General features: G+C 42.9%; 1 protein-coding gene across 1 annotated transcript in view; it reads right to left on the reverse strand.

The window, feature by feature from the left end:
- The window catches only part of csmd2 (CUB and Sushi multiple domains 2), a 2254685-nt gene that overhangs the window by 187548 nt on the left and 2042396 nt on the right, over positions 1-24741 (reverse strand). The window contains exons 40-44 of the mRNA XM_038801178.1: positions 21094-21210; positions 12171-12380; positions 4289-4477; positions 2655-2832; positions 322-467 (exon numbers count right to left, since the gene is read on the reverse strand). Of these exons, the coding sequence (XP_038657106.1) occupies positions 322-467; positions 2655-2832; positions 4289-4477; positions 12171-12380; positions 21094-21210 (840 nt within the window). The remainder of the gene's footprint in view (positions 1-321; positions 468-2654; positions 2833-4288; positions 4478-12170; positions 12381-21093; positions 21211-24741) is intronic.

The raw sequence follows: 24741 nt of genomic DNA on the forward strand, positions 1-24741 counted from the left end.
CTATTTTTAAACTAGTTTTGTCACAATCACGCAAGAGTTACTGAACCCAGCAGTGTCTTTTCATCATCTGCACGTTGGGCATTGGGGTTTCATTACCCATGTAATACATTTGGACTTTCACTGTTGCTCTCTGCACACATAGTCCTATCCAGAAACAAAGGGAAACGTGAAAGACATGAAGAGAAAATTAAAAGAAAGTAGACATCACTCTGTAGGTAGAGCCGAGAGTCTCGGAAGATAAATTTCCCCAATCATTACCGCATACCATAGCTTGAATCTGTAATGCTGAGAACAAATTGCAAAGAATATATACCCACTGACCATAAAAGTTTAAAACAAATAGACCTCCATTCGCCATATCACTGTGGAACTTGCAAAGAATCTGATTTGAAGAACTGTACGTTGATTCTTTAGCCGAGCTTCCACTGAACACCCCTAGCTGGGGGGCACTTTGCTGAGCTCCATCCCTGAAAAAATGAAAGTAAGGATCAAATTAATTATCTAGAGAAATGGGGCACACAAAAATAAATGAAACATAAGGAGGATAACATGACTTCTGTGATGTTGTGTCAATCAACACGAGCACAAGATGAAGTTCAGAGGACGTTTGCTCAATTGATAGCTGGAATGAGCGGGTTGTCTTCTGAGAATAGGTGGGAAAAGCTGGGCTTGTTTCCATTGGAGTTTAGAAGAATGAGAGGTGGCTTGATTGAAGTATATAAGATCCTGAACGATATTGACAAGGTGGACGTTGAAAGTATGATTCCTCTCATGGCTGAGTCCAGAACTCGGTGATTATTTAGGACAGGGATGATGAGATTTTTCTTTCTCTCAGCAGGTTGAGCAACTTTGGAACTCTCTGCATCAGAGGCGGGTGGGGGCAGGCCCATTCAATATTTCAAGGAGGAGGTAGATAGGTTCTTGTTGGGCAACAGAATCAAAAGTTATCGGGGGCAGATGGGGAATGTGGGACTTAACGCAAACAGATCAGCCATGATCTTATTGAATGGCGGAGCAGGCTCGAGGGGCCAAGGAGCCTACTTTCGCTCCTATTTTATATGTTCTCATGGGTTTTGGTGTTTTGACCCCAAAGCCAACTTTATGATCAAGAGGAATATCACTCCCATTAACTTTTTTCAGGCACCAATAATGGCCTGAGAACCCAAACTCACTTATCCCCTTTGATCAATCAAATCAAAGTTCCGCCTACTCGCAATATCCCTCAATTCGTCTCTTCCAGAATTGCATTTGTCTGCTAAACCCATTTGTATTGTCCACTTAACTATTCAGCCCTCACATAACAACTATTGTATTTATATAGCACCGTTATGTCTTAACTATAAATTACATTTGACAAGCCAGCCTACTTTTCTCAAAGAGGCAGGCTTCACAAAGAGCGTCTTTCGGGAGGAAAGAGCGGTAGAGAGGTGGAGAGGTTTAGGGAGGGACTTCAACAGCTTTCGGCCTTGGCAGCTGATGGCCGGGCCAATATTGAGGCAGACAGAAAAAATCATAAGATTTACATCAGCCTGCTTCAATTCATATTTTATATTTTCATGTAGATCATCATAGCTTTAAAAACGGAGAAAAGTACTTACACATCAATGTGGTCGTGAGGTAGTTAACCTATACAGGTTCAGGTGAAACACTTCGGAGATTAATATGCTGAATTTTATGAAATCTATGTTTCATGATAAATGTTACTGCTTCCCCTTCTCCCAATGTACATCCAAATAGTTAACTGAGGTGAAAGGATTCTTACCAAATCTCTAAACTTATCTTTAGAACCGATCATAATGAATAAATTATGCCTTTGCTCCAAGTTCACATTGAGGTCCTGTAGGTCATTGTAAATGAAATGACCTGTGTGACATTCACAGTGACTTAATTTACAATTTAAATCCACCTCACACCATTCTCCTTGATCATGGCCTTAAACCTTATCCAGACGAGAACCAAAAATAGAATGTGTTGAAAAAACTCAGCAGGTCATGTAGCTCCAGCTACGAGGAAGGTAGAGTTAACATTTCAAGTTGATTGCCTGTTGTCACAGCTGAGAGATGTCACAAACAAAACAGTTGTTCAGAAGGGGTAGAGCCAGGGAAAGAGGCGGCCGCGGGGGAAAACAATGGCTTGTAATTTGATGCAGGGCAGGAAATTATTAAATTACAGAAAGGAATAGGGTGCGACAATAAAGGCGAAAATGAAATAAATGATAAAGATAAAATATACATCAGTGAACCAGAAGATGTGAAATTGGACCCGGGAGATCGACAAAGAGGGAGTGAAGCATGGAAACTCTAGAAACATGGAAAAATCTCCCAAATGACTGGGTATACTTGGAATGGGAAAAGAATTGGCTGTTGCTTGGAACACAGAATCGTCTATTGTTACACGGTCAATGAGGTGATCTGCATTTCTGGCATCTGATTCCTTTCACCACATCCCTACGCCATTGGGGCCTGTTTTGCTTCAAAACATCTGCAGTATTTTCCTTTTTATTTCCAGCATACTAATGCCAAGGTGCAACTCGACCAACATCCTCAGTTGCTGTGTTGCCATCCCAACCAATGTTAGAAACAAGGTATTAGTGTGGATGGCACACGTTGAAATGTGCCACAAACGTTGGCTCATGATTGAATAAAAATTCATACCATATAGTAATGAAGTCATTGCCAGGTTCAGTTTGCAGCAGAGTTAAGTTGACGTAAATCCCATAACCTACAGGCACTGTCACTAGCCATGTGCAATCCTGCGAGTTTGGATATTCATTTGGATAGCCAGGAGAGTAAATTGTGCCATTGTAAGTGGTGATATTGCCTCCACAGGGAACTGAAAACAGAAAAACAACTCTCTTTAGGGCAACAAATGAGCATCAAACTGGTTAGCAAAAATTACAGTTTTAATTGTTCTAAAAAGCGAACCACATGTGTTTTCTATGCATTTCTGACTGCCAGTTAAGACATTTTTGCAAATGCTACTGTCAGCTTATCACAGTGATAAAGAGGCAATACCAGAAACAATTAACTAATTACTATGTGCCAGACAATTTGATTTCTGGATACGAGTAACGTCGAATTAGTGTTGCATAGATATCAAGTTGACATCAGTATTATCATTTAATAATTAAAACATGAACTACCTTCGGGTATCACAAATGAAAATGGAATCTTTATAAGTTTTAGAGGTATTTGAAAATACCAATCAGATAAAATTAGTTTTGAATAATTCAAGTTTCTAAAGTACAGATTATGGTAATAGGTAAGATGGGAAAATGATAAAGATATTCCAATAAAATAGCTATGTTTCTACCTTTTCCATTTTATTCAATCATTCCATAATTTGTGAAATATACACGAAACAGGCAATAAATATTTAGGCATTAAAACTATTTCGAAATGCGTATTGCATACAAATTTTGTTTCCACAAGTACATATAAATATAAATTGAATAGTCTGATATATTGCTGAAAAAAGAGACAGGTTGAAACTATTCATTTTCAACTCTTCGGGATATTTTGCATATGAGAAGAGAATGTTGATTGGCTTAAAAATGTACATTGATTGGTGGAGGTCTTGTCATGGAGAATGCACTAGTCAATAGTGACTGACAGCTAACTGCATTGTTTGAAATTTAAACCTTGAGCAGGGTGGTACATTTACATGCACTGGAAGCTGCATATATAAATACGCAGGACTCTGTTCTTTGCAGGCAGAAAGAACATGTCCACATATTGCACTTGTTACAACAAAACAAAATAAGTGATAGTCATTTGTGGATTCATACCGTAGGGCAATGCTTTGACCAATTAGAGTCAAGCTGCCTGGTTTAAATTTCAAACAATGCTTGGCAGTTAACTGTCATCATCATCAACTGGTGCATGCTCCTTGGCAATGCCTCTACCGATCAGTGTCTATATGCCAACCAACCAGCACCCTCTTCTCACGCAGTATAAATTGTTGCTTCCCCTTATACAGGTATCCTTGTGACATGTCCTGATGGGTGCAACATGAAAAGCTTCATCATGTCCCTTTTTTCAGCAATACCCAAGTTCTGTAAAACAAAATAACTAGTCTTGTATACAGCATATAAATTACATTATGTACGATTTAAAAATGAAACATTTATTATTCTATCAAAAGTAAAGCTATGAATTACCAAAAACTCCTCGTATTAACACAAAGCACGTTAGTTGATGCCACAAACCTTTGTCATGAACTTTACTGTTAGAATGTATGAAGTATTTTATAAATGGCCACAGATAGCAATAAAAGGGATAAGACATACCTTCACATCTTGGTATAGGGTGATCCCAGTTTCTGTCAACTCCATGCTGACAGATTAGAACAATGTGGCCAACGAGGTGGTAGCCTGGCAAGCACTCAAAGGAAATTGATTGTCCGACATTGTAACCAGATTCTGTGACAATGCCATTGGCAAACGGTTGTGGATCAGGGCATTCATGCAACTCGTATGCTGAAAGGAAGGCAATAAATGCTAACCGTATATTTCAGTGAAGTTTTTATTATTGAAATACATTTTTCATATTGTCTAACAGTTGAGCATTATGGAGCAAAGGTACTGAAACTAATTAAAGGCAAATAAGTAGGCTTATTCAATTTTTAATATGACATATAAACACTAGTTTACATGCACCACTGCCATATCCGAACCACAAAGGACTACAAATCAATTATTAGATTACAAGTAATGAAAGGAGCATAACAGTTTTCATATTACTTGACCTGCACAGTTCGTGGCATAACACCATGGGCGGATTCTTGTGCCAACCAACTATGGCAGATTTGGTAGTGGGCAGCATTTGAACAAGGGAGAATGGCATGTGGAGACGCTACCATATTCCTGCCTCGACCTCAATAAATCCATGGCATAAAACCCATGGACAACCTTCCCCCCCCACCATCAATTGAAGCTGTTAAATGGGCAATTAATGCCAAATTAAGGACCTCAGCCCACCACCGTTGGTGTAATCGAGTGACAGGTGAGAGGTTTGTCATGTGGGGATTACAGTAAGCAAAGTCTGACTTCTTTGCTTGCAGGTTCCTGCTGGTTGGGGCAAATGGGAGGGGAGGGGAGGAAACGGATGGCGAAGGAGGTGGGTGCCCGAGGTTTGGCTGTGGGGGGGTTCAGTCCCTAATTTAAATATGCTGAGACTGATCGAGAGACCCAACATCAGGAAGGATAGGATCTCACTGAAAGTTGACCACCTACCCTTGTTGCCGACTCCTCTCCCACAGCCCGCAACACCCCTCCATACATCACTGACTTCCACCAGGGATCTAGCAATGATTCTAGGCCTTGCCACTAACTTAACATTGGAACAAGAGCATTCAGCCTCTGATTCCCAAGCACCTCTTGAGTGGCCCCCGAGGTCCTTGATCCCACGGGAAGGCTTGCCGCTGGCTGTCAGGTACCCAAATGGCACAAACTGTAATGGGCCTTCCTACAAGAGGTGATATGTGGCTCTTGCTTGTTCTTCAGCTGGCAACTAAAATCTCCAACACCACCAGAAGATTCCACCCTCTCCATCACTTGCTTATCCCAATCAATTGCTGCTGTTCATACACATCTCTAAAATAAACTGAAAAATATCGCTTTCTGTTCTTGCATGTAAATTGACTTTACAATAAACATTGTAAAAGGTAAGTCCATTAAATCAGAAGATAAATCAAAAAATTAGAGAGACATGTTGAAGACTAATACATTTGTCATGGGGTCTCTAATCTTCATATAGACTGGGGAATTTACAGTAATAGTGTGGAGGACAAGTTACTGGAGTGCATTCAAGATAGCTTTTTAACACCAGTATACTAAAGACCCAACTAGGGAACATATTATTGTAGGTCTAGCATTGTGCAACAAGACTGGTCTAAATAATAGTCTGAATTAAAGGAGGAGTGATCATAGAATGAGAGATTTTATGTAGAAAAAAAGAGCAAAATACTCTATGATGCATTGAAAATGCCGAAAAGCCTGTTGAAAACACTTCTCATCCTGCTTGATATTTCGCTTTAAATGTACGTACAGCTCTGGCTGTGAAAAAACGTCTCCTGCTTTTGAAAAATAAAAAAATAAATCCAAGCACCTTCTCCCTCTATTGATTGATACGCAAGCTGTTTTAAAATGCAGAATTCCCCATCTATTCTTTCAATTGCAGCCTTTAGGGTTGGAAAGCTAATGATGTTATAATTATGGCCCTCATGAAAGCTTGGCTGAGTTCCAGAAGCTCAATTTTTTGATACAGCTGTTCAGAGGAATGAGGGACACTTTTATGAGGTTGTAACAACATACACTGCATTTGATGTGGATTCAGAGTACATGGCTGTTTGTTAGCATAGCTTAATGGCTACTTAAAGGGTTACCTTTTTTCAATGGAGACGTTTTGTTTTGAAGGATCAGTCGTGTGATTGAATAAGCGTTTTATTAGATATTTGTGGGCTATTTTTGTCAACTGAGGGCTATAAATAGTGTATATTATGTGAGAGGATTCATTGGGGTCATAGAGGGGCCGTATGGATGGCGGGAATCTGAGGGAGCATGGAGTTGGTGTGGCAGATCTGAGGGATATGGGGTGACAGAAGAAATAGTATGGGAAGGTTGAATTGCAGTATATTTTAATGATTTTAATGAACAGTGCAGCAGACTCAGAGAGTCATATAGCCAATTCCTGCTCCTATTTCTTAAGTTTTTATTCATTTTGCGAAGAGTGCAGTCTTGTGGGCAAATGATGCAAGTGTGCAGAAAATTCATCCACTACTAGTTCTCCAGTTTACTAAAGTATGCACGAAGAAAAATGGTCAAATGATGCCTGACTCAGACAACCCTTATGAAGCTTGTTCAGGAGGCTCATACATATTTATATATATCAGAACCTACTTCTACCAGGAAATATTCTTTAATGAGAAAAAATTATACACAGGCTAGCTCATCAAAAGGGCACAGGAATTGTTTACCACTTCTCCCAAGGGTTTGCACATTCTCCCCATACATCTTGGGGTGGGGGCTGGGGAAACTGACTGATCTTTTCAACCCAACAATTCATTTAATTTTCTAATTTTCTCTTCTGTAAATCTGCATGGAATAACTGAAGGCTGATTCTGGATGATTGATAACATGCAAAGAAAGAAGTGAGGGAATTTAGCCAGAGGCATTAAGGAAGACCATCTGAATTCAAGAATATACAATCCCCTTCAACAATTTCACTGGCTTGTCGCATATATTAAACACTGCTTTGCTTCTCAGTATCACTGCCAGCACAGCACTAAATGTGCTATCATCCAACATTACCACCGGCCGCATCTGCAGCTTTGCGTCACAGCACAATAAGATGGCAACAATATAAAATTATTTGATGGTAGAATATATGTAAAATCCTTCACAGGCTTATAACAGTTCCTGATTCAATTGAACCACGGGGAAAAGAAAGCTGTTACCAATGAGCCCAGACTGCAGCATCTTATTCTGCATTTCTCTTTCCCCTTCTAACACACTCTGACACAGAGGGAAAGCTAAGAAAAGGAAAAAAAATCTCACCAGACTCGCTTTGTACATGCAGCATGTATCAGAGATTGCCCTTCATCATTTTTTAGTCCCTTCCTCCCACTTACCCCCTTTCCAATGATCTTGGCATTTGGGTGAGCTATTTACTTTATTTTGCACTAAGGTTAAAGGGTTAAGATATATTGGGGGTTATTTAAATTATTGTACAAGGCTGCAATCATTTTTGTTTTCTCCCATTACTGCTCTGCTGCTGAAGCCATTGACTCCAATTGGGGTATGGCCCCATGCGCCCCAGTGGTCCTTAAGCATTTGCCAAGCATTTCTTCAAGACCATACAATGAATGCTGATAGATTACAATACAGTGAATAGTTCCAGATTACAATACAGTGAATAGTTCCAGAACTCAATCCAATCCCATTCTTAATAGATACATCACAGAAAATACTCCAATTTCCTGGCTAGATTTTAGCTGAACAGCTCAGCACTGTACCCTGATCATTTAAACATTCAATTATCTTGGATGTTAATGTTGCAATCATTGATTCATAGAATCCCTACAATGCAACAGGAGAACACCCAAACTAGGCCTACTCCCCCACCCTTTTTCCTGTAACCCCATAACCCCACCTAACATTTTTTGGACAACAAGGGACAATTTAAAATGGCCAAACCATTGAACCTGCACATCTTTGGACCGTGGGAGGAAACCGGAGCACCCGGTGGAAACCCACGCACACAAGGAGAGAACATGCAAACTTGACACAAACATTCACCCAAGGTTGGAATTGATCCCGGGTCCCTGGTGAGACAGCAGTGCGAACCACTGTGCCACCGTGCCACCCACTGTGACAATCCTGTCACAATGAAGTGCCTGCTTTATTTGGAAGCGAGAGCAGCTATTACTAAATAAAGAAGGGTTAGGGCATTATTTTAAAGTATATAAGAATCGATTTCCACCTGTGTAGAGGAAGGAAAAGAAAGTTGGTGCCTGAGTTCGCTGGGTTTTGTGAATAAACCTATATTAAGGAAAGACTGGCTGTAGGTTCCACCATTACTCATCGATTGAACAGTGAGTCGTAACATAGGAGCCAGCTGCAAGGTTTATTTTTTAAGACAGTTCCTTTCCATCTTGACACAACAGAAGTCTAGTGGTATGTTCAAAGAACAATTTACGAGACACAAAGTCTGTATAAAACTAAATTCCTTCTCTCACAATTTGCCACGAGCTTGGAATTTCTGTCTTTATTTTTCTCTCATATCCCAAAAGTGTTGGCAGGTTATGTTTTAAACAGAACATACGGGGCTTTCCATCAACAGCGGTATGCCCACTCTATTAAAAATGTAGTTACCACCCGTCACAAGATCCATATGACTTTTGTTGAGGAAAAAACAGCCCAAAATTTGTGCATTTTTTTTCAGGGAAGACAAAACCTGATGGTGGACAGGAGATTTGCTGATTCAGGATATTTTTTTACTAAATTGCATAAATGCATTTTTAACATTATATGATTAGCAGTTAGTCTATTTATCCTTTGAAAAGGCTTTTGTCAGGCAATGAATGCAGAATATGGGCAGCCGCCAGGCACTAAAAGAGTTAAGATTGCTACTGCTTTAGGTCAATCCTCAGATATTTTAACTGTTATAAAAACAGTCCCTGTGAGGCTTAAGCTTGTGCTGTAGTTTATTATGTAACAATAAAAACAATACAAACACACATATATACTTTCCCCAGACTCCCTGTCTCGTGAAGTTCATAAATCAGTCAGCAGTGCCTCTAGTACATTAGAATTCAGCTCACAAGCAAACAAAATTGTGTTGGAAAACTTCTGTGTAACAATCAGTATGACAGGTATTCCCCATTCACATCGTGTGTTGGATATCCCATTTATGCCGACAAAGACTTACTATGAAGGTTACATTATGAAATCCTAGGGGTCAGTTGAATTAATGCTAATCAGATATCTGGCTTCCTATCCTCTTAATATGGTACCATCATTTCTCCTGACGACTGTGAAGATCCTGTGTACTTTAAAAAAAAAAATGGAGATCTCACTTTCAGTGCACCTGAAGAATGAGAAATATTCCCGCATGAATTTTAGTCACAGTCATAGAAGTCTACAGCACAGAAAATGCCCCTCGGTCCATCACATCTACGCCAGTCAAAAACAACCACCTAAGTATTCTAATTTCATTTTCCAGCACTTGACCCATAGCCTTGTATGCCTTTGCATCGCAAGTGCACACCTAACTACTTCTTAAATGTTATGAGGGTTTCTGTCTCCACCACTATTTCAGATGGTGAGTTCCAGATTCCCACCACTCTCTTGGTGAAAACGTTTTTCCTCACATCCCCTCTAAATCTTCTGGCCTTCACCATAAATCTGCGCCCCCTGGCCATTAATCCCTCCATCAAGGGGAAATGTTTCTTCCTGTCCACTCTATCTCTGCCCCTCATAATTTTATACATGAGATAGTAGGTGAAGGACTATCCAGCAACCAAATACAAGTTATCTCCCAATAAAATTTCTATAATGTCATTAATTGTCAGGTGCAGAATCTATCAGGAAATATTGGCATTTAGGATAAACATGGAATAAAAGTAGTAAGGTTTGTATAAACCTTGACTGGAACACTGCCTTACAATTGTTAGTTATCAAACTATTATTTCAAATTTTGAATTCCAACAACGGAAAGGAAAATGAGAGCAGTGAAAATAACCTGCCGCATCCCAAACTAATAATACATGACCATGACATCCCACATGACAACAAATACCCCATGTGCCATAAAATCTGCAGATCCTGAATCAGCCTCATCAACCATTTTCAGACTCATGGAACATTGGCGCAATAAGGTATCTGGGAATTTAAAAAAATTGGTGCCTTTGAAAATGCATAAACTCTTTGTTCTCTGAGCTCTTCGTGCCATTGCAATCACTCTTCTGATCAAATACTTCTTTAAGTGCACGTCATTGAGCAATATGCAGGAAACTATATTTAAATGTATAATTAATGTTGTTTTTGGTCATTAGCAATGGGACAAAAATGTAATTGAATGTCCCTCAATTTGTGATAATGGGTGGAATTTTCCACTCTGTGTACAGAGTGTTGGTTGAGGTGGAGAACAACTCTCCAGCTGTATAGCTGGGTTTTCTCTCCAGATAATCTGTACACAAACGATCTGGAGGCATGGGGCAGGATTCGCCGAGCCTCCGCGCTGAAATCGCGATCGGAGTGGGGGCGGAGAATGGGCATCGATGCCGAAATCCGGCGCGACGCCACTTCCCCGACTGGAGAACCGCCGCGAATCGCAGGGGCTACACGGCATGGATAGGGGGCCGTTGACAGAGACCCCGCGGTGATTCTCCAAGTGTAACTGGCCAAGTTCCTGACGGCATGGTTCTCTCATAGTCCCACCCATCGGGAACTTGGCGTGGCGGCTGCAGACTCAGTCCGCGGCTGCCCTGGTGGGAGGCAGGGGGATCCTTCACCAAGGGGGGGGGGCCTCACAGATGGCCAAGCTATCGATCGGGGACCACCGACCCGCGGGCACACGCGATCTCGGAGTGGGGGGGGGGGGGGGCGCCCTGATCTGCAGTCAAAAAATTGTATCCCCGCCCCCATGTGTATCAAAATCCCTGACCCAAAGATACGGGGAAACCTCCCAACAAGCACCGGGGCAACCCCCCAAACAAATAAGGAGATCACCCCCAATGGAAGAGAAGGAGGGACAATGGAGAGAATGGAAGACAATGAAATGAAATGAAATAAAATGAAATGAAATGAAATGAAATGGAGAGAATGGAAGACAATGGGGATAAGGCAGGAGCATGGGGATAAGAAATATATCAGGCATGATAGAATGGGGGAGCGGGGTGATGAGTCGAATGGCCAAATTCTGCCCCTATGTTTTATGATATTATGGAGCTCTCCATTGGGCCCACCCCTGGCACAGTCCCTTGGAAATGCCACTCTGGCAGTGCCAGAGTGTCCAGGGCAGTGCCAGGGTACCTATGCATGTCCTTCTCCCCTCATGGGCTATACTTAAATGTGTTCCCCCAGGCGCATTCCCTTTGACTGCTTTGCACTTTTGAAAAGCAATTGTAAACCTCACCAACTTGGGAATTGCAAAAGTGGGGGAAACCATCTGGCGAGGAAGCCCGCTAATCATATTACAATTTATAAAAATATATTTTAATGAGGTTTAAAGGGTGGGAACCTGGCTATGTCACCGGCAAAGGGTGGGATACATTGGAAATAAAAACCTCACCGGGAAGAATCACATTTTCCAATTCTCGGAGATGTCGTGCTTGTGTCGCTGTTCACACTCATGCTGGACGCGAGCAAAAATTCACGCTCAATGTCTTTCTCTATAACCTTCCCTACCCCAGTTTACACAATATCTGACTTTGTCTGGAGGGCTATATAATTTAATTATCACATCTACATGCTGCCATCAAGGATGCTTCTTGATCAGCTCACGTGAATTAAACATAAAAGTGCATTTTTCTTTCTGAGACAACCCACCCAGATTCATTACCTGGGAGAACCTTTAGCTAGGAATTAGAAACTACAGCAATTTAAACTCAGGTCTTGTACTCTCAGGTGTCACTCCAATATTTCAATGATGCACTCACCGACTGCTTACCTTGGTATGCAAGTCTGAAGCCTGGCTTGTTTTCTGAGTGATCACTGTGAAAATATACGGTTGTTTCATGAGATGTCGACATCAGAGGAGGTGGAAGTTCAGCTCCACTGAACCTGCCAATCACCAAACTGGTGGCAAGTGGCCCATTCCGAATTTCAATGAAATCATGGTTAGGTTCAGTGGAAAAGTTCAGAAATTCAATATACGCACCTAAAAGCAACATGCAAGAAAAATTGTCAGTTACTTCCAGAACTAAGTAGAGTTATGTTATAACAACTCAAATGATGTCCATGCGAACAAACATGCACCACGTGTTGATGTGTTCCTGATGATGATTGTATTCAGTAAGCAAGGAAAACGGAAATTAAAATGCAATATTTTCTACTTTCCTGCTCCCAATATGAATGTCAATACTTCCAAAATCTTAGAATCATAGAATTTACAGAGCAGAAGGAGGCTATTCGGACAATCACAATGTTGGGGGTCACAATGTTGGGGGTCACAATGTTGGGGGTTTACTACAGGCCTCCCAACAGCCAGCGGGAGATAGAGGAGCAGAGAGGTAGACAGATTTTGGAAACAAGTAAAAACAACTGGGTTGTTCTGGTGGGAGACTTCAACTTCCCCAATATTGACTGGGACTCACTTAGTGCTTGGGGTTTAGATGGGGCAGAGTTTGTATGAGCATCCAGGAGGGCATTTTAAAACAGTATGTAGACAGTCCGACTAAAGAAGGGGCTGTACTGGACCTGGTATTGGGGAATGAGCCCGGCCAGGTGGTAGAAGATTCAGTAGGGGAGCATTTCGGGAACAGTAACCACAATTCAGTAAGTTGTAAAGTGCTGGTGGACAAGGATAAGATTGGCCCTAGGGTGAATGTGCTAAATTGGGGGAAGGATAATTATAACAATATTAGGCGGTAACTGAATAACCTAGATTGGGGGTGGATGTTTGAGGGTAAATCAACATCTGACATGTGTGAGGCTTTCAAATGTCAGTTGAAAGGAATTCAGGACTGACATGTTCCTGTGCGGAAGAAGAACCTTGGATAACGTTGGATAATGAGTGATATTGTAGGCCTCATCAAAAAGGAAAAGCATGCATTTGTCAGGGCTAGAAGGCTGGGAACAGACAAAGCCTGTGTGGAATATAAGGAAAGTAGGAAGGAACGTAAGCAAGGGGTCAGGAGGGATAGAAGGGGTCACGAAACGTCATTGGCAAATAGGATTAAGGAAAATCACAAGGCTTTCTACACATACATAAAAAACAGGAGGGTAGCCAGGGAAAGAGTTGGCCCACTGAAGGATAGGCAAGGGAATCTATGTGTGGAGCCAGAGGAAATGGGTGAGGTACTAAATGAATACTTTGCATCAATATTCACCAAAGAAAAGGAATTGGTGGATGTTGAGTCTGGAGAAGGGTGTGTAGAGGGCCTGGGTCACATTGAGATCCAAAAAGACGAGGTGTTGGGCATCTTGAAAAATATTAAGGTAGATAAGCCCCCAGGGCCTGATGGGATCTACCCCAGAATACTGAAGGAGGCTAGAGAGGAAATTACTGAGGCCTTGACAGAAATCTTTGGATCCTCACTGTCTTCAGGTGATGTCACGGAGGACTGGAGAATAGCCAATATTGTTCCTTTGTTTAAGAAGGGTAGCAAGGGTAATCCAGGGAACTACAGGCCGGTGAGCATTATGTCATGGTAGGGAAATTACTGGAGAGCATTCTTCGAGACAGAACCTACTCCCATTTGGAAGCAAATGGACGTATTAGTGAGAGGCAGCATGGTTTTGTGAAGGGGAGATCGTGTCTCACTAACTTGATAGAGTTTTTCAAAGAGGTTACAAAGATGATTGATGCAGGTAGGGCAGTGGATGTTGTCTATTTGGACTTCAGTAAGGCCTTTGACAAGGTCCCTCATGGTAGACTGGTACAAAAGGTGAAATCACACGGGATCAGGGGTGAGCTGACAAGATGGACACAGAACTGGCTAGGTCATAGAAAGCAGAGAGTGGCAATGGAAGGGTGCTTTTCCAATTGGAGGGCTGTGACTAGTGGTGTTCCACAGGGATCAGTGCTGGGATCTTTGCTGTTCGTAGTATATATAAAAGTTTTGGAGGAAAATCTAATTGGTCTGATTAGTAAGTTTGCAGACGACACAAATGTTGGTGGAATTGCAGATAGCGATGAGGACTGTCAGAGGATACAGCAGGATTCAGATCATTTGGAGACTTGGGCGGAGAGATGGCAGATGGAGTTTAATCCGGACAAATGTGAGGTAATGCATTTTGGAAGGTCTAATACACGTAGGGAATATACAGTGAATGGTAGAACCCTCAAGAGTATTGAAAGTCAGAGAGATCTAGGTGGACAGGTCCACAGGTCACTGAAAGGGGCAACACAGGTGGAGAAGGTAGTCAAGAAGGCATACGGCATGCTTGCCTTCATTGGCCGGGGCATTGAGTATAAGAATTGGCAAGTCATGTTGTAGCTGTATAGAACCTTAGTTAGGACACACTTGGAGTACAGTGTTCAATTCTGGTCACCACATTACCAGAAGGATGTGGAGGCTTTAGAGAGGGTGCAGAAGAGATTTATCAGGATGTTGCCTGGTATGGAGGGCATTAGCTATGAGGAGCGGTTGAATAAACTCGGTTTGTTCTCACTGGAACGACGGAGGTTGAGGGGCGACCTGATAGAGATCTACAAAATTATGAGGGGCATAAACAGAGTGGATATTCAGAGGCTTTTCCCCAGGGTAGAGGGGTCAATTACTAGAGGGCATAGGTTTAAGGTGCGAGGGGCAAGGTTTAGTGGAGAAGTACGAGTCAAGTTTTTTTTACACAGAGGGTAGTGGGTGCCTGGAACTCGCTGTCGGAGGAGGTGGTGGAAGCAAGGACGATAGTGACATTTAAGTGGCATGTGGACAAATACATGAATAGGATGGGAATAGAGGGATACGGACCCAGGAAGTGTGGAAGATTTTAGTTTAGACGGGCAGCATGATCGGCACGGGCTTGGAGGGCCAAAGGGCCTGTTCCTGTGCTACACTTTTCTTTGTTCTTTGTTCTTTTCTTCATCGAGTCTGCACCAGGCCTTGGAAAGAGTACCCCACTCAAGCACATACCTCCTCCACACATCCCCTTAACCCAGTAACCCCAATTAAACTTTTTGGGCACTAAGGGCAATTTAGCATAGCCAATCCACCCAACCTGCACATCTTTGGACTGTGGGAGGAAACCGGAGCAGCCGGAGGAAACCCACACACACACGGGGAGAACGTGCTGACTCCACTCAGACAGTGAACCAAGTCGGGAATCAAACCTGGGACCCTGGAGCTGTGTAGCAACTGTGTTAACCACAATGCTACCATGCTGCCCTCAATAGTCTGCTTCAACCGCACCCTCAGGACAGTAATATTTTGGTCCTCAATTGCTGCCTCACAGCATCAGGGACCCGGGTTTGATTCCAACCTTGGGGAACTGTCTGTGTGGAGTTTGCACATTTCCCATGTGTCTAGGTGGGTTTCTACCAGGTGCTACAGTTTCCACCCACAGTCCAATGTGCAGGTTAGGTGGGGTTACGGGGATAGGGCTGGGAGTGGGCCTAGGTAGGGTGCTGTTTCAGAGGGTCGGTGCAGACTTGATGTGCCAAATGGCCTCCTTCTGCAAATGTAGGGATTCTATGGATTCTATGATCTGCGCTTCAAAGGGTATCTCAGACAATAATTCCTCTGATATCTAAAAGGTTAATTCTCCAACTTCACATTCCTAGGAACCTTGCCAACTGGTTTGGAAACCATAAAGTTGCAGGCACCCATTAATTTTTAAAAATCAAACAACACGGACAGCTTTAAGACAAGACTTCCATTCCTATCTCGGTCAGAAGTCCTGCCTTAGAGAGTCGTAGTCAATTGGATGTCCAGCAGCATTATCGTCCAAGAAGAGTCAACCGAGAGGGGTGGCAACAGCAGGCAGTTCCAGCACACTGAGGAAGCCTGTAAATTCAGGGTTGGGACCCTCAGCGGCGGGGGAGGGGGGTGAGGAATAGGTTCAAGGGGCCAGAGGGAGGTTAAACTGGAAGGTTGACATCAAGGTGGGGACAGCTAAAGTTGCTGCGATTCCTGAATGGTGTAGGGTTGCCTTCACCACGACAAAGGCAAGGGCGAAGCACTTAAGTGGTTATTAACTGGCCTCTTCAGGGCCATGTTCGGCCCAATGGCTACCCAACACCTCTCGCAGCTCCTGTAAGATTTCGGAGAGGCTGGGGCAGGCATGTAGGTGGCAGGAAGACCACCCACTGTGTGCCCCTTCACCTTCAAACCTCCCAGTTAGGAGCAGAAAACCTAGCTTAAATCTCCAGGTCGATGGCCTTCCATCAGATTTGTTTTGTTTTTAGTTCAGATTTCTAGTAACTGTCATGTTTTGCGCTTGCCTTGTGTATAACATGCCATATTTTCACAAAAGACAAGCCTGGGAGGCCAATTTCCCTACTTATAGCTCAAACTTGGAAAATGACACCCTTTTAAAGTATGCGGGCTTGGTGTTCACCAGCAACATGGTGGAGAAGGTCCCAGGAAGGGTTAAAAGTCATACAAGTTTTTAAAAAAAACACACAAACTGCTTGCTGCTAAATTCTCAATGACAGAAAACCAGTGATGAGAAACCAATTGCTTCAGTCCAGACTGTCTGCAGATAACACTCAAGGACCATTACTATATCCATTATAGAGAGGCTTTAGTCAAACGGCCTGCACACAAAATTCAATTGAAGATGGTGCAGTTGCAGCTCATGTGTGTCCACTAAAACAAAGGACAATGGGGAGGGGGTTTGTAGCATCACTGGTCAAATATTCCTGGCATACCTATGTCTAGAAGTTAGTTGATAAAGAGAGAAAATGAGTGCCTGGTGATATTAAAATTAAGCATACGTACCCAAATCGTGAGTGGATAACTTTTACTCATATGTTAAAGATTATGTCATCAAAATTATTAGTTGAGAATAGATACAGATAACTCCGAAACAAATATACTATTTTGATTTGTTTATGTTATTTACTTGTCAGATAAGCTAACAGTATACTAGCCATTGCATTTCTTTATTCTGGGAGCTGGCAAGCCACAAGAATGTTGTTTAGCTCTCCTGCTATAGCTTGAATAAAGATCTTGAACTGGAACTCATCTGGTGAGTTGGGGAGTGAGGTACACTATATTGAATAGCTGTGAAACTCCCACAACAGTCCCAATAAGTTTTCTGTGAAGACTTTTCTTGTTATTTCACAGAGTTAGGACTTGAAGTAAGCTGGATGTTGGAGATGGAAAGAGAATACTTTATCTGCCTCTTCACGTGAAGATTTCAATCGAGGTATCTGACATCCATCTCTGTGAAAAGTTGTTTGGTAAACCTTCTTTCATTGTTCACAAGCACAGAATTGAATATCATAAATTGTATCAAAATATATCACTGCATTGCCTCACTGTGAAGTTGCAATGAACACAACGCATTACACTTTTCTTTTCCACGACAAAAGAAGATTTGTCAAATACACTTCCTTGAAGTCTGTTTAATGCCTTATTATTGCTGCTAAAAAACATTTTTCTTTTCTTCACGAGCTGCTCCGACACTATCTCTGCCAATTGTTATTAGTAAATCAGAATGACAGTTGAATTTTTAGGTTTGAATATATGGAATTATTTTCCCCGCCTTGTAAAAATGTCAAATAATACTTTGCAAAGCCCGTTTACAGATAATAGAAGCAAACAGGTTTCACGACAAAATGTGTGAGGGAAAGAGAGAAGGTAGAGACAATACAGTTGGCGGGAAAGTCTCGATCTTTGTTTGGACATCAGCTGAATAGAGATGGTGGGGATCAGCATAGTATTTCAGACAATGTAAGGAATAGGAGTTGGCCATTCAGCCCCTTGAGCTTGCTTCATCTTTCATTCAGATCAAGATTAATACACCCCTTAATTTCTTTGCTGCCTTTTCTGTTTATTCCTTGATTCCATCCAAAATCTATCTACCTCTTTTTGAATACTCTAAATAACCTCGGGCGGGATTCTCTGACCTCCCGTTGGGTCGGAGAATCGCCGGAGACCGGCGTCAATCCCGCCCCCGCCGTGTCCCGAATTCTCCGCCACCAGAGATTCGGCGGGGTGGGAATCGTGCGGCGCCGGTCGGCGGGCCCCCCGCCCCCCCGGCGATTCTCTGGTCTACGGTGGGCCGAAGTCCCGCTGCTGTCAAGCCTCTCCCGCCGGCGGGAATCAAAACACCTACCTGACCGGCGGGAGCAGGCGGCGCGGGCGGGCTCCGGGGTCCTGGGGGGGGGGCACGGGGCGATTTAGCCCCGGGGGGTGCCCCCACAGTGGCCTGGCCCGCGATCAGGGCCCACCGATCGGCAGGCGGGCCTGTGCCATGGGGGCACTCTTATCCTTCCGCCTTCGCCATTGTCTTCACCATGGCGGAGGCGGAAGCGACCGCCTCCCCTGCGCATGCGCCGGGATGGTGTCAGCACTCCGGCGCATGCTCGGACTTACGCCGGCCGCAAAGTCCTTTCGGCCCCGACTGGCGTGGAGCCAAAGGCCGTCCACGCCAGCCGGCGGAGCGCCAACCACTCCGGCACGGGCCTAGCCCCTCAATGTGAGGGCTTGGCCCCTAAAGGTGCGGAGACTTCCGCACCTTTGGGGCGGTCCGACGCCGGAGTGGTTCACGCCACTCCATCACACCAGGACCCCCTGCCCCGCCGGGTAGGGGAGAATCCCGGCCCGCGTCTTTTGTTGAGGGGCAGCAGGAGAGTTCCAAATTTGTACATCATTTTGAAATCAAAACTTTGTTGGAAAGACACCTCTTATGTCTATGAATCATTCAAATCTTAAACAAACAATAATCATCCTCTCAAGGATTTTTAATTTTTTTAAATTATGAATTTAGAGTACCCAATTCATTTTTTTCCAATTAAGGGGCAATTTAGTGTGTTCAATATACCTAGCTTGCACATCATTGCGTTGTGGGGGCGAAACCCACACAAACACGGGGAGAATGTGCAAACTCCACACGGACAGTGACCCAGAGCCGGAATCGAACCTGGGACCTCGGCGCCGTGAGACTGCACTGCTGCCACCGCGCCACCATGCTGCCCTTACCCTCTCAAGGATGGCACTGGAAATCTGGCCGCCACCCTAGAGGGCAACTGCCGCTCTCCAACAAGGCACCATCCCTCAGGTATACCATGGGAGGAGTTATAGCCATTGTAATTCTTCTCTTTGTTGGTTTCTTCTGCGTTACCATGTGATGGTGTGGGAGAGATCAGTGTGATGAGAAGCATAAAGCAATTCTCTACATAATGATATACATGACCTCTGACCACTGGGTGGCAGTGTAAACCCACAATGTGACCCTGTGGCTGGGGAGTTGGGAGTAGGTCATGTTGGAGGATAGATGTATTTTGCAGTAGCTCTACAATAGTTAATTAGTGTTAGTAGTTTATTATTTTATTTATCCTATTTATCTTTTCAAGCAGTTCTTTCATAATAAATGATTTAAACAAGATGTTCCGTAGTTCATCATTCACTTCGGCCAGTCTACAGAACATGACTGGGCAGCACGGTAGCATAGTGGTTAGCATAAATGCTTCACAGCTCCAGGGTCCCAGGTTCGGTTCCCGGCTGTGTCACTGTCTGTGCGGAGTCTGCACGTCCTCCCCGTGTGTGCGTGGGTTTCCTCCGGGTGCTCCGGTTTCCTCCCACAGTCCAAAGATGTGCGGGTTAGGTGGATTGGCCATGCTAAATTGCCCGTAGTGTCCTAAAAAGTAAGGTTGGGGGGGTGTTGTTGGGTTATGGGTATAGGGTGGATACGTGGGTTTGAGTAGGGTGATCATTGCTCGGCACAACATCGAGGGCCGAAGGGCCTGTTCTGTGCTGTACTGTTCTATGTTCTATGTTCTATGACAGTCAGGACTGGTGATCGGCCTTCAGTGATTTCTCTTTGCTTCTGAACAGGACAGCAAACACGAGTACAAGGTGGACCTGTTGCACATTCAGCATTATGAGTCGAATGTGTATTTGGAGTTGCGGAGCTGGTGTGCCCGGGATTGGGCTGTGTTGGCCGTTCACCTCCTGGAGGGAAGAGGGAGAGGAACTTCCCTGCTGGGTAAATCTGGAGCTTCAGCTTTGAGTGGTGTGAAACTGTGGTACCTTCAAAATGGGGATCTGATATATGTTAAATGCTGTGAATCTGATGTATGTGTATTGGTGTGGAGCTGCTGCACAGTCAAAAGTGTGGACCTGGTCCATGTTTAAAGTGTGGATCTGTTTGAGACTTAAAATTTTGAGCTCTGATTCGCGATCTATGAGTCTTTATTTCATTTATGTCCCGTTATCCACCCAAAGCATCAATAATGCAGAAGTCTCTCTCCATGGTACTGATTCTAATTCAAGCACTTAAATGTTTCTGACATTCTTGCTGTCCAAATCCTTGCATTGTCTTCTGTGAATAGCAATTGATTTGCCAAACTCAGATGTGAAGATATTACAATACAAATATATTCCTGCACAATAAACAGAGTGAGTCACTCTTGTGCCTGTGTTGACTTGAGAACTTTTGAGTGATTGATTCGTTGACAATTTTATGAATGTGCTCTGTGATCAGTAGAACTCTTATATCCACAAGCTTTTTGTGTTTACTTTGAACCCATCACTTGAGAAAGATAGCCAGCCTTTGTACCAAATGCATCAAGATAACAAAGCAAATTGTGTTTAGTTTCATCTTTGACTCCCTTCCTAAACTGAAACTTTAAAAGCATGATGTCGACTGTGGGCTGAAATTCACAAAACATATAACTTTATCCAAAACAGCATTTCTCGCTTGAAGCAAATTGGAACTGTAAATTAGAAGTGTTTTTCCGACTGTCTCACCAAGTCACTTACCAGACCCAACCTCTAATGAAATCCTCCAAATGCAATCCATGTAACTGGGATAATTTCCAGGAAAACCAGGACTCAGGACCACATCATTGGTATCCGTGGAAGTCCCTCCACATTGCGCTTGAATAAAAATCAAAACATATGTTTTTAAAAATCAGGAATTAAAATGCAGGATATACTTGTTTAATGTACAGTCGTGAGAAAATTAAGGGCAGAAACTGGACCTCAGTACGTCAGATTTGCCAACTTAAAATGGGAGCAGGGGCCAAAATCTCAAATCGGAAACATTCTTGAATTTGGATTGGGTGCTGTTTAAAGTTACTCTGGCAGCTGTCTAAAGCAGGTATTAGGCTCATTGCACATATTAATGAGGGGCCTGATGCCTCCTTTAGGTCCCAACAGTTAAATTCAATATTGCAGATACTGAGTTGTCCTGCTCTGCGCACGGTTCGTTCGAGTCACCAAGAAGTAAGTTTGCAAAGTAGCAACACCCCTCCTTCCCTTCCTCCCCAACACCGTTATCACACCACACTCTTCCCCAGGTATTATGTCTCATCTTCAGAGCAATAGAACAGGGAGATTGTCCAGTTAAAACATTTAGGCTTAATTCCCAGTCGCAGGGTGCCCTTGGGCTTTCCACTTTTGCTATTATACAGCTGCATCACCACGTTTGCATCAGAAATCAGGCACCAATGAAATCATACTCTAAAATTCATTAAGTTTATGTTCAATTAGAAATAGAATGAAAAGGGACTGAAAAATAAAATCTCAGCTTTGCTGACCCTAATGAAAAAGTCAGTCGTGAATCATGGTGAACAACTATTTTTTTTCCCCACTGAAATGAGCAATTACAGGACTGGTAGATCGAGATTGATTGGCAGACTGGACCCATTTCTGGTTACATTGTTGAAAGGTCCAAAAATCCTTGTGTACCAATCTTAACATTGAACTGAAAAATGTAACAAACACAGGATAAAAGATGCAGAATCTGACAGGTGCTGTACAGTTTTTAAGCAGCTTATCAAAATTGCTTTGCGTGCAAAAAACACAATAAGGGGACAGAAGGCTTCTTCCTTGGATGCGACTCTAATCATTGTAACACTAATGGGTGATGCTCCACATTAAGTGCTCAAAATTGAGGGGAAATGTTTGAGCTGTGACTTCCTCCCTCATCTGCAGTACCCTCCCTCCAGTCCTTTATCATTAATTGTTCTGTGCACAAACATTGCTAAGCTCTGTTTAATAGCGTTTTCCTATATCTATCTCATTAGCACTTAAAAGGGATAATTTTAATTGATTTAATAAATGTCTTCCTGCGTGGTTGTTGCTTATTGTGAATTTACTCAAGTAACCTTAGTTCAGGATCTAAATAGGATTTAAGGCCGATTATCCAGGGTACATTTCCATCCATCTTAAAGGTTAATTAATTCACTCCTCTTTATTGAAAAAAAACTGAACGGCATGCAAAAATTGTGATTCCATATTCTGGTAGTTTTGTTGGGTCAGGGGCTGATATACAATTATCTGTCAGGTGCCCAGCGGGCATGTAATGGCTTTCGAACTCTTGGCACATTTAATCCAACGCTGAAGCATGTCCGTGGTAATGTGTCTTTGGATTCAGAAGTACTGTTCGGAATAACTCAAAGCTGCCCTTAGCCACAATCTGTCATTTTTGTTTAGACATATATATTCCCCTCGCACAGCACCATGAATGTCTGAATTAGTGAGCATGTTTTCAACATTTCCCTTTGGAGAACATTCATCCTGCCTATGCATTGGTGCACATCTATACCGCCACCCCTGGATAAAATTTACAGTTATCTGTATATTTACCGAATGTCACCATTGCAAATGACGCAATTTTATCACAAGACTTTGCCATCCATCACTGTTCAATATGAAAGCCCACCATCAACAACTGAAAATTGGAATGCAAAAACAAAATTCTCGATATTCATACAAATGACAATATTAAAATGCTTATGGGCAACACTGATGCGAGAGACAACCGCTTGAAGAGTTTGCAAGGGCTAGGACAGGGGTGGGCAAACTATGGCCCGCGGGCCGCATGCGGCCCGTCAATGGTCTTTATGCGGCCCACCAAGATCAAGCAATTAAAAAAAAAATAATAATAATTTTTAATTTTTAAGGTTAATGGGGGGGGGGGGGGGGGGCTGTTGGGTTACTGGTATAGGGTGGATACGTTGACTTGAGTAGGGTGATCATTGCTCGGCACAACATGTGTTTCATGTGAAGTTTCTACTTTAAAATATTAATTAATAAAAATTAATTACTTTTTTTTTCTTTAAAAACCTTTTATTTTGGCTATTTTAAATATTAATTATTTTACTTAATATACTATGCGGCCCTTTAAAATTGTGAATTTCTGAATGTGGCCCTTGCACGGAAAAGTTTGCCCACCCCTGGGCTAGGAGGAAGGAGAGGTCCAGTAGTTGAATTCTTCCCATTGCCAATTGGCGATCAATGAACAGGAGCCACATAGATCGCAAGCCAACTGTGTTATTTCATCTGCCCTCCCATTATCAATGTTTTATTTTTGAGTGGTTTCTCACAGGGTAGTTCAGCTGACAAGTGAAACTCCAGCCAGTGGGCACACACACTGGGTAACTCATTAACCTAAATATAACAGCTGAACCAAGTGAGTTAGTCCTTCAATGCACACAAATTAACAAAAAAACATGCGCATTCATATTACTCAAGTTACTTGTAATCTTACTGGCAAGTGTTGCACTCCTCATAAAATTCAATAAAAGCATTGCATAAGGACACAGCTTCAGGCTGCAGGAAGCTGGGGCGAAGCAGAGTCACTACACTGGAGAAATAACCAAAAAAATTCAAGATATGCTAGAATACACAACTGAGCTTGAAAATAGACCTTACAGTAGAAAATATCAAATCTACTGATTGGTTATTTGGTTGATAAGTTTTCTGTAAACATAGCTTTTGAAGCGCTGTGCAGAGGTATAGAGATTAGAAATATAGTGTGAAATTTAAATGCCTCCAAGGGCACATTTGGCAGAGTGGGCATTTAATTGGGTAGGAGGTGGTGGTTGAGTACCCCTGCCTTCCCCAAAAATAAATCTGGGGAAGGAAGGCACATGGACAGTCTGCCTGAGCCTTTCCCACCTGCCGGCAATCGAGGACCTTAAGTAGTCAATTATTGCCCACTTAAAGGCCTTATCCTGCACACAATGGCTGCTTGAGGAACTGGCATTGGGAAGGGCATGCTATTCCCAAACCCTCACCTTCCCACCATCACTCACCTGTTGGCCTAGGATCCTTTGCTGATCCTAGGCTTCTCCAACGCAGTGCCGTTTGCAGCCACTACTTGGCATTGACTAACAAAAACTGTTGGCCTCTGATTCACTGGCAGCTCTTGGTGGGTGGGACCTCCTGCACTCTGAGTCCTCAAAGGTAATTATTTTTGTGGACATGCCTTAAAAGAGGTGGTGTGGGGCTCTCACCTGCTTTCCAGCTAGTTGGTGAGACCCATGTTGTCTCCATTCAATAACATAGGGCTACATTTTATGGTTCCCCAATTACACATTTGAAAACAGGGAGGTTTGTTAAATCCAACAGGCAACCTGCCTGCCAGTGGGCCAACTGAGATCAATTAGTGGGCAATTAATT

The sequence above is a fragment of the Scyliorhinus canicula genome, chromosome 1, assembly GCF_902713615.1.
Source record: "Scyliorhinus canicula chromosome 1, sScyCan1.1, whole genome shotgun sequence".
NCBI lineage: Eukaryota > Metazoa > Chordata > Chondrichthyes > Carcharhiniformes > Scyliorhinidae > Scyliorhinus > Scyliorhinus canicula.